The sequence below is a fragment of the Lampetra fluviatilis genome, chromosome 59, assembly GCF_964198595.1.
Source record: "Lampetra fluviatilis chromosome 59, kcLamFluv1.1, whole genome shotgun sequence".
Taxonomy (NCBI): Eukaryota; Metazoa; Chordata; class Hyperoartia; order Petromyzontiformes; family Petromyzontidae; genus Lampetra; species Lampetra fluviatilis.
The window spans coordinates 1,500,302-1,511,365 of NC_136333.1; the positions used below are offsets into that span (position 1 = coordinate 1,500,302).

The window sequence follows — 11,064 nt, forward strand, 5'->3', positions numbered from 1 at the left end:
CGTTGTTGTGAGCGTCGCTCCTCCGCCCTCCGTTGTTGTTGGAGGGCGACTGCCTCCAACTGCCCCGTAGCGTCCTTCACGAGCCTCCTCCACTGAGGCCGATCTTGACACCGCTGGTACCAGTCATCGGCAAGTCCACTCAGCTCCACGTCCTCCTGTACCACATCACTCCATCTCTTCTCTAGCCCGTGCCGCGCCCGTTTAGCCCCCTCGATCCGGCCAAACAAAAGCTGTTTCGGCATGCGGTGGCTGGGCATGCGGGCTACATGACCCAGCCAACGCAGCCTTGCCTGCCGGAGGAGCTCACCGAGGGGAATTTGCCCAGATCTTTCGAAGATTTGTGAGTTCAATTTCGATTTAAAGCTTTCGTGACTGCAGGGATTCATCTTCTTGGTTCTTTCGGTAAAGTCACGTAGAAGGGAAATAATAAAATAATAAAGATTTAACATAATAAAATACAATTCTCACCAAGTTTCGGCCACAACGCAAGCAGCCGTCTTCACGTGAAGAACAGGTCTGTCGGAAAGACAGCGTCTGAATTAACACCAAGCTTGGCAGCGTATATTTAAGCTGGTATAGAGGAGGAAATGTGCCTTGACAAAGACATTTGCATATCAACAGAGGAATTTAGCATATTTATGAAAAATGCAGATATGGGATTAGTCACTACTTGTGGAATGTGTAGGTGGTAGGGGGGGGGGTCTCAAAGTCATATTATGCCCGTGTATTATGTAGGATTAGCAGTAATAAAGGGAGGAAGTAGGGTTAGCAGTAATAAAGGGAAGGAATTTTAATAGTAAGAAAGCTGCAGCAGTCAAACCACCACGTAAAAAACAAAAATTATAAACTACATCAGTATCATCAATAAAAGAGAACGCCCTTGCCTATGAAAAACATCTGGCAAGTTCCACCAGCATCGTCTCGAAGGAGCCCGACCCTGCTGATGAGACCCTGAACGTCGACGCCGGTGCCAAGAGTGTCGCCTGCGCGGTGCCAACGCTGCGTCAACTACGAAGCCTCAGGAAGGAAGAACCGTGTGGCTGATAGGATGTGTCAACATCACGAGAGCTGTGTGTGGGGGGGGGGGATCGTGGTGCTGGGTGATGTCATCACCATCGTGGTGCTGGGCTACGTCATCATCATCGTGTGCTGGGTGATGTCATCACTGGGCTACGTCATCACTGGGCTACGTCATCATCATCGAGTGCTGGGTGATGTCATCACCATCGTGGTGTTGGGTGATGTCATCATCATCGTGGTGCTGGGTGATGTCATCACCATCGTGATGTTGGGTGATGTCATCACCATCGTGGTGCTGGGTGATGTCATCACCGTCGTGGTGCTGGGTGATGTCATCACCATCGTGGTGCTGGGTGATGTCATCATCATCGTGGTGCTGGGTGATGTCATCACCGTCGTGGTGCTGGGTGATGTCATCACCGTCGTGGTGCTGGGTGATGTCATCATCATCGTGGTGCTGGGTGATGTCATCATCGTCGTGGTGCTGGGTGATGTCATCACCATCGTGGTGTTGGGTGATGTCATCATCATCGTGGTGCTGGGTGATGTCATCACCATCGTGGTGCTGGGTGATGTCATCACCGTCGTGGTGCTGGGTGATGTCATCACCATCGTGTGCTGGGTGATGTCATCATCGTGGTGCTGGGTGATGTCATCACCATCGTGGTGCTGGGTGATGTCATCACCATCGTGGTGCTGGGTGATGTCATCACCATCGTGGTGTTGGGTGATGTCATCATCATCGTGGTGCTGGGTGATGTCATCACCATCGTGGTGTTGGGTGATGTCATCACCATCGTGTGCTGGGTGATGTCATCATCGTGGTGCTGGGTGATGTCATCATCATCGTGGTGCTGGGTGATGTCATCACCATCGTGGTGTTGGGTGATGTCATCACCATCGTGGTGTTGGGTGATGTCATCTTCATCGTGGTGCTGGGTGATGTCATCACCATCGTGGTGTTGGGTGATGTCATCATCATCGTGGTGCTGGGCTACGTCATCACCATCGTGGTGTTGGGTGATGTCATCATCGTGGTGCTGGGTGATGTCATCACCGTCGTGGTGCTGGGGATGTCATCACCATCGTGTGCTGGGTGATGTCATCACCATCGTGGTGTTGGGTGATGTCATCACCATCGTGTGCTGGGTGATGTCATCACCATCGTGGTGTTGGGTGATGTCATCACCGTCGTGGTGCTGGGTGATGTCATCACCATCGTGGTGTTGGGTGATGTCATCACCATCGTGTGCTGGGTGATGTCATCACCATTGTGGTGTTGGGTGATGTCATCACCATCGTGTGCTGGGTGATGTCATCACCATTGTGGTGTTGGGTGATGTCATCACCATCGTGTGCTGGGTGATGTCATCACCATCGTGGTGTTGGGTGATGTCATCACCATCGTGTGCTGGGTGATGTCATCATCGTGGTGCTGGGTGATGTAATCATCATCGTGGTGCTGGGTGATGTCATCACCATCGTGGTGTTGGGTGATGTCATCACCATCGTGGTGTTGGGTGATGTCATCATCATCGTGGTGCTGGGTGATGTCATCACCATCGTGGTGTTGGGTGATGTCATCATCATCGTGGTGCTGGGCTACGTCATCACCATTCGCCACTAAGTGATGGTAACGTCGCCACGGCGCCTGTGCCAGGCTAGGTGCACATTGAGGCCACGTGAAGTGCCGAATGTTCGCTGCTAGCAGGAGGAGGTCTCGGGACAGACCCTGACAGCAGCTGTGCCCCCTACTGGCACACGCGAGTCCCACCACCACCATCACCACCAAAGACAAAGATCCCCCGTGTAGCCTTGACAGACTGTTGGGGCAAGTGCTGTTAGCGAGCAGCACCTATCAAGGCCGGAACGGCACACGAGGGGGTGGGTGGCCAACACCACCCCCGACCGCCTTTGTCTCCATGTTGGCAATGGTTAGCACACCGCACCAGGTGCTCGTTTGGGGCTGAGTCGACCTAGGCGGAGAGGCCCAGGACCGGTACAAATAATCGTCACCGGGTGTTGGTGATGGCCGTGAGTGCCGCGCTAACCACTGCGCCACCGCTCCTTCCCCCACCGGCCCCACCCCCCACCACCGGCCCCACCCCCTCGCCAGCCCCTCCCCCCGCCCCGCCCCCCCGTCTCCACGTCATCGCCGGTGTCGTCACCGCCGCCCGTGTGACGTTGCCGACTGTCATGGTGGCGCCGCTACCGCTCCTCATCGTCCTCCTCGTCTCGGTTCGCAGCCGCCTCGCGTAGCGGCGCCTCACGAGCCGCAGGCCGCCGCCTCCACGCGCCTCAGGGACCCGGTCTCCAGGGACCCGACCCCCCAGGGCTCGCGTATCGCCGCCTGCGACCGCGGCTTCAACACGACCCACTGGGCCCTGCGGCCTTCCCGACCCGCGGCCTCAACGCGCTCCTCTGTGAGCCCCGCGGCCTCCAAGCGACCCTCGGGGCCCCGGGGGCTTTCCCGACCCGCGGCCTCCCCGCGTCTCTCTCGGGGTCCCGGGGGCCTTCCACACCCGCGGCCTCCCCGCGTCCCTCGACATCCCTCGGGGGGCCCCGCGGCCTCCCGCGATGCGGGGCTGGGAGCCGGGGCCGCTGCTGCTGCTGCCGCTGCTTGTGGCCGCGTTTGTAGCGGAACTGGGCCTGAGCCGGTCAGTGCGGGGGGCCAGGTGATGGTGATTGTGATGATACTGATGGTGATTGTGATGGTGATTGTGATGGTGATTGTGATGATGGTGATTGTGATGATGGTGATTGTGGTGATGGTGATTGTGATGATGGTGATTGTGATGGTAATTGTAATGATACTGATTGTAATGATGGTCATTGACATGATACTGATGGTGATTGTGATGGTGATTGTGATGATGGTGATTGTGATGGTGATTGTGATGATAGTGATTGTGATGGTAATTGTAATGATGGTGATTGTGATGGTAATTGTAGTGATGGTCATTGTGGTGATGGTGATTGTGATGATGGTGATTGTGATGATGGTGATTGTGATGGTAATTGTAATGATGGTGATTATGGTGATGGTGATTGTGATGATGGTGATTGTAATGATGGTAATTGTAATGATGGTGATTGTGATGGTAATTGTAGTGATGGTCATTGTAATGATGGTGATTGTGATGATACTGATGGTGATGATACTGATGGTGAATGTGATGGTAATTGTAATAGTGATGGTGAATGTGATGGTGGTGGTGATGAGTCATGGTTGATTATAGTGATGGTAGTTGTAATGATAGTGATGGTAATCATGATCATGGTAATTGTGATGGTAAATGGTGGTGGTGGCGATCTTACGATGGTGATGGGACGGTTATGGTTTTAGTAATGCTGGGATGATGGTGAGAAGATGATGATGATGATATGATTGTTACGTTAGCAGTGACGATGGTGATGTTGATGATGGTTGGTGATGATAGCGGAGGTGAGAAGAGCATTGTTAATGGTGATATGATAACGGCGGCGGTGATGGTGGTGTGCATCATGATCATGGTGACGATGTTGATAGTGATTTAGTGGTCAAAAAAACCTAACACACACTAAAATAACCGTTTGTGGCCTTACAAGGAATAATCGTTAATAGTGATGGTGTTTATAGCTCGTCGTGGTGGCGAGATGTTAACTACCTCGCCTGGTATACGGGAGGTCGTGGGTTCGATTCCCGACCGTGACGCTTCTTGTACATTTGGAGTTTGCGTGTTCTCCCTGTGGTCGTGTGGATTTTTCTCCGTGTCCTCCGGTTTCTCCCTCCACATCTAGAAACACGCGTTTAAGAGTATTTTGCTGCTGGACGTGTCCACGTGATGAGCCACTTTTGTTGAGCTGTCATTTGTGGCCAGGTCGCTTCTAGCTCAGTGGGCCTTACCTGGTCAAATCAAAAGTTTAGTTTTAGTTTACCCTAGGCAGTAATGATGCTGCTGCTGCTGCCGCTGTTGTTGGCGGTAATGCTGACGCGACCCCGCAGATTGGCTAACAATCTCTCTCGTTCGTTTCAGAGTGGCGGACGCCGCGAGTGTGCGTGGCTCTCCGGTTGCAGGTGAGGCTCGCGCTGTTGAACTCATCCTGACCCAGCGCCATCGTTCCCACCGCTGGCGCTCACGCGTGAAGCAGCGCCCATGACGCGGACGTGAACGAAAGCAGCGCCGCTGCTGCAGCCAATCGGCATCCGTGACCGCATCCACCCCCAGCTTGTTCCTCCTAATTTAAATTTTTTACCTACGTGATTATACCGGAAAAAATCTAAGAATATGAATCCTTGCAGTCACGAAAGCTTCAAATCTAGAATTGTTCCTCCCAAGTCCGTGGTTACATCCCGGCCGTTCCTGCATTCCCATGGCCTCGGAACCGATCCCCGATCCGAGGGCAGAGAGTTGTGTTTTTCACCGCCACAGTGGCATCTCATCTTGCCAGCGATGGGATTCCCGCGCTGTGCATTGGCGGTGGATGCTGGGACGGTTCTAGGCCACTCGGCCGTACCAGTCTAATGCAGAGGTGGGGCGGGGGGGCGCATAATGCGGTGGTGGGTTGTGGACGGTCGCCTGGAACGTGCGCTGCTCGTGTGTGGCCGCAGTGACGCCGCTTCCTTGCTGGGCGCTGGAGGAGTACCGCACAGTGCAGCCCTGCGCCCCGTGCTCCGACTTCCAGAGCGTGAGCACCGCAACCCACACGCAGAACACACACAAGACACACAAAACATACCCCAACACACACACAACGCTCCCAAAACACACACAACACACACAAAACATACCCCAACACACACACAACGCACCCAACACACACGCACACACAACACAAACCACACATAGCACATTAGATGCACAACATAACACAAACGAGCAGCACCGTGTAGAGCCAGGTGGGCAGTGGACTTAGTTCGTTAAGTTTTCTAATGGGCTTGCTGGGTAACATGGTGGTAGACTTATGGGGTCGAGTGGTCATAAATCTGCTGTATGAGATGTTGGTGGTGGACCCGCAGAGTGAGATGGAGGTGGTGAGTGAACCCGCTGGGTGTGATGGAGGTGGTGGTCCTGCTGGGTGTGATGGAGGTGGTGGTCCTGCTGGGTGTGATGGAGGTGGTGGTGGTCCTGCTGGGTGTGATGGAGGTGGTGGTCCTGCTGGGTGTGATGGAGGTGGTGGTTCTGCTGGGTGTGATGGAGGTGGTGGTCCTGCTGGGTGTGATGGAGGTGGTGGTCCTGCTGGGTGTGATGGAGGTGGTGGTCCTGCTGGGTGTGATGGAGGTGGTGGTTCTGCTGGGTGTGATGGAGGTGGTGGTCCTGCTGGGTGTGATAGAGGTGGTGGTTCTGCTGGGTGTGATGGAGGTGGTGGTCCTGCTGGGTGTGATGGAGGTGGTGGTCCTGCTGGGTGTGATGGAGGTGGTGGTGGTCCTGCTGGGTGTGATGGAGGTGGTGGTCCTGCTGGGTGTGATGGAGGTGGTGGTTCTGCTGGGTGTGATGGAGGTGGTGGTCCTGCTGGGTGTGATGGAGGTGGTGGTTCTGCTGGGTGTGATGGAGGTGGTGGTCCTGCTGGGTGAGATGGAGGTGGTGAGTGAACCCGCTGGGTGTGATGGAGGTGGTGGTGGTTCTGCTGGGTGTGATAGAGGTGGTGGTCCTGCTAGGTGTGATGGAGGTGGTGGTCCTGCTGAGTGAGATGGAGGTGGTGGTTCTGCTGGGTGAGATGGAGGTGGTGGTGGTTCTGCTGGGTGTGATGGAGGTGGTGGTCCTGCTGGGTGTGAGGAAGGTGGTGGTTCGGCTGGGTGTGATGGAGGTGGTGGTGGTTCTGCTGGGTGAGATGGAGGTGGTGAGTGGACCCGCTGGGTAAGAGGAAGGTGGTGGTCCTGCTGGGTGTGATGGAGGTGGTGGTGGTTCTGCTGGGTGTGATGGAGGTGGTGGTGGTTCTGCTGGGTGAGATGGAGGTGGTGAGTGGACCCGCTGGGTAAGAGGAAGGTGGTCCTGCTGGGTGTGATGGAGGTGGTGGTGGTCCTGCTGGGTGTGATGGAGGTGGTGGTCCTGCTGGGTGTGAGGAAGGTGGTGGTCCTGCTGGGTGTGAGGAAGGTGGTGGTTCTGCTGGGTGTGAGGAAGGTGGTGGTCCTGCTGGGTGTGATGGAGGTGGTGGTGGTTCTGCTGGGTGTGATGGAGGTGGTGGCACTGCTGGGTGTGATGGAGGTGGTGGTCCTGCTGGGTGTGATGGAGGTGGTGGTCCTGCTGGGTGTGATGGAGGTGGTGGTTCTGCTGGGTGTGATGGAGGTGGTGGTCCTGCTGGGTGTGATGGAGGTGGTGGTTCTGCTGGGTGTGATGGAGGTGGTGGTCCTGCTGGGTGAGATGGAGGTGGTGAGTGAACCCGCTGGGTGTGATGGAGGTGGTGGTGGTTCTGCTGGGTGTGATAGACGTGGTGGTCCTGCTAGGTGTGATGGAGGTGGTGGTCCTGCTGAGTGAGATGGAGGTGGTGGTTCTGCTGGGTGAGATGGAGGTGGTGGTGGTTCTGCTGGGTGTGATGGAGGTGGTGGTCCTGCTGGGTGTGAGGAAGGTGGTGGTTCGGCTGGGTGTGATGGAGGTGGTGGTGGTTCTGCTGGGTGAGATGGAGGTGGTGAGTGGACCCGCTGGGTAAGAGGAAGGTGGTGGTCCTGCTGGGTGTGATGGAGGTGGTGGTGGTTCTGCTGGGTGTGGTGGTGGTTCTGCTGGGTGAGATGGAGGTGGTGAGTGGACCCGCTGGGTAAGAGGAAGGTGGTCCTGCTGGATGTGATGGAGGTGGTGGTGGTCCTGCTGGGTGTGATGGAGGTGGTGGTCCTGCTGGGTGTGAGGAAGGTGGTGGTCCTGCTGGGTGTGAGGAAGGTGGTGGTTCTGCTGGGTGTGAGGAAGGTGGTGGTCCTGCTGGGTGTGATGGAGGTGGTGGTGGTTCTGCTGGGTGTGATGGAGGTGGTGGCACTGCTGGGTGTGATGGAGGTGGTGGTCCTGCTGGGTGTGATGGAGGTGGTGGTGGTCCTGCTGGGTTTGATGGAGGTGGTGGTGGTCCTGCTGGGTGTGATGGAGGTGGTGGTCCTGCTGGGTGTGATGGAGGTGGTGGCACTGCTGGGTGTGATGGAGGTGGTGGTCCTGCTGGGTGTGATGGAGGTGGTGGTCCTGCTGGGTGTGATGGAGGTGGTGGTCCTGCTGGGTGTGATGGAGGTGGTGGTCCTGCTGGGTGTGATGGAGGTGGTGGCACTGCTGGGTGTGATGGAGGTGGTGGTCCTGCTGGGTGTGATGGAGGTGGTGGCACTGCTGGGTGTGATGGAGGTGGTGGTCCTGCTGGGTGTGATGGAGGTGGTGGCACTGCTGGGTGTGATGGAGGTGGTGGTCCTGCTGGGTGTGATGGAGGTGGTGGCACTGCTGGGTGTGATGGAGGTGGTGGCACTGCTGGGTGTGATGGAGGTGGTGGTCCTGCTGGGTGTGATGGAGGTGGTGGTGGTCCTGCTGGGTGTGATGGAGGTGGTGGTGGTCCTGCTGGGCAGAGTCGTGTGGTTGGATCACTCTCCCCGCCGTTGCCGCCCCTCACAGACTGCGATGGAGGCCTGCGTAGCCACGGGATTTGTGGAGAAGCTGAGCTGCGTGGATTCGCACAAGGACGAGTTCCGCAGGTGGGCAGAACCCGGTGACTCCGCAGGAAATGGAGGAAGTGATCTTGCGGTTAGCCAGTCATTGAACCAGGAGATTAAGCAAATAATAAGCTCTTTTGAGACTCGTAATTTAATCATTTCAAGTTTGTGATGCACACAATAACTCTCGCTCTCGTGGAGAGAGAACGACTCAAAGGTGCGAGGAGGAACCAAAGACGAGCAGGAAGGCAGCCACGCGATGAGCCGACTCCAATTTCCCAAGCTCTGTCGTTCTCTTTATATTAAGGTGTTATCGACCGAGTGTTTTGATGCGAAAGGAAATCTTGAGCAACCAGAAAAAACTCAGGCTTGTGAGCTGTTACCTCTTCGTTCGTTATGGAGGAGGTCGTGGGTTCGATCCCCACCCCAACGCCTCTATTTTTGGAGTTTGTGTGTTCTCTCTCTCCATCGTCGCATGGATTTTTGTCCGGGTCCTCTGGTTTTTTGCTCCACTTTTAAAAGCATTTAGATGATTTGGCTATGAATTCTGACATATCAGCCACTTCAACGAGATAGAGCTATATAGCTTTGTTGGCTCAGGTTGCCTCTAAAAGTGAATAGCTCAGTGGGCTTTAACTAGTAACTACATGTTTTAAAACAGTACAAAATTAACCCGTAAAAAGAAAGTTTTTCACTATAAATCCTTTATATGCGTGTTCAATGGGCCACAACCCAGCCCAAATTGGTCTTTGAAACGGGCGGCTAGAGTCCTCTCGTCCTCTGGCTTGAGATGGCTGCCACCTATGGGTCAGATGATTGCCTGCCACCATTAAGCAATTGGTAAATATAATTTTTTTTTACCTAAAAAGTGTAAAATTTTGGAAAAAAATTTTCACGAAAATAAATTGTCACGCACAACGAGTCTGTGTGCAAAATGTCAGCTCGATTGGATCACGGGAAGTGGGTTAAAAAACGACCAAAAGATTTGCACGGTCGTAAGCGCGCAAGAAAGCAAGTGAACTTAATATAAAGGATTTAAAAACAGATTGAACGGGTGGGGTCGACATTTTTGCTGTACCTCCTGGCGAGCCAAGGGGACGAGCCTCTTCTGCCCACGTGGAATTTTGTAACATTCGTGATGCACCAACACTCACTACCACCACAGTGCCGGATTATAGGCGCGCACAGCCACCACCGCCCACCATGATACAAGGCCGCTCTTGCAAGCACGACCTGGGTTAAACGTGGGAAGGATGTGGCCATGCGGTGCAGATATTTGGAGTTTGCGGTGTCTCTCCCTGCGGTTGTGTGGATTTTTCTCCGGGTCCTCCGGCTCCTCCGGCTTTTCCCCTCAAGATTTATAATCAACGTGCGTTCAGAGTATTTTGCTGATATAAATGTCCACGTGATGATAAGCCACGTTGTTGAGCTACCAATTGTGGGCAGGTCACTCCTGAAAAAGAGCTACACAGCTCAGTGCGCCTTATCTGGTCAAATAAAAAATGTTTCGGAGTTTAAAGAGACGGAGCCTGCAGATGTAATCACGAACCCAACGCTATGGCGCGTGAACCGTGACGGCCTCTCCTTTTGCTGTGCAGCTGCCGCTCGGTGACGGCGGAGGAGCGGGCCTTCTGGCACTTCGAGTTCACCGTCATGGGCCTGGGGGCCGCGCTGGCGCTCGCCGTCACCCTGAGGCACCGCCGCCTCGACCGCATCGCCTCGGACAAGGTGCGCCGTCAGATCGAGTCTCTGTGAGCCGCCGCCGCTGCCACCGGCCGCGGGGACTCGGTGACGGCGCGGGGGTTGCGCCCCCCTTGTCTCTGCGCGCCGGTGTGGTGGACTTGACGACCGTGCCGGCGTGGTGGACTTGACGACCGTGCCGGCGTGGTGGACTTGACGACCGTGCCGGCGTGGTGGACTTGACGACCGTGCCGGCGTGGTGGACTTGACGACCGTGCCGGCGTGGTGGACTTGACGACCGTGCCGGCGTGGTGGACTTGACGACCGTGCCGGCGTGGTGGACTTGACGACCGTGCCGGCGTGGTGGACTTGACGACCGTGCCGGTGCGGTAACCTGACGACCGCGACAGCCGCGGTGCCAGCGGCGTCGCGCAACGTTCGGAGAGGGGGCGGTCGCAGTCTCCTCCGCCCCCCTCGTACCCTGGGGTGTCCGCTCGGACGCCGGGAAACGCGGGCGCTTCACGGTGGACAAAGCGAGCAACAGAACTGACTGACGCACTCTTTAAACGTACAAACTTTATTTTGTCAGCCCAAGGCAGCGATTGCCGATTTCACTATTTAATGTAAAGAGGCCCGTTGGAGTTTCAAGTAAGCCGAATACTGTAACAATAAAGCTGATTCTTCACGTGCTCGCCTCGCCCTTCTCTCCGCTACCTCGGCCTCTGCCCACGCGAAGAAGAACCAGAGGCCTCGTACTGTGGGGCACAGATCTC

At 55.5% G+C, this 11,064-nt stretch overlaps 1 protein-coding gene across 1 annotated transcript; it reads left to right on the forward strand.

Moving 5' to 3' along the window:
* Window positions 1-3,458: 3,458 nt before the first annotated feature.
* On the forward strand, window positions 3,459-10,980 carry JTB (jumping translocation breakpoint). Its single transcript, XM_078880820.1, has 5 exons — window positions 3,459-3,677; window positions 5,037-5,077; window positions 5,612-5,688; window positions 8,574-8,653; window positions 10,210-10,980. The coding sequence occupies exons 1-5, from the start codon at window positions 3,598-3,600 to the stop codon at window positions 10,364-10,366; spliced, it is 435 nt and encodes a 144-aa protein (XP_078736946.1). The 5' UTR covers window positions 3,459-3,597; the 3' UTR covers window positions 10,367-10,980.
* The last annotated feature ends 84 nt before the right edge of the window (window positions 10,981-11,064 follow it).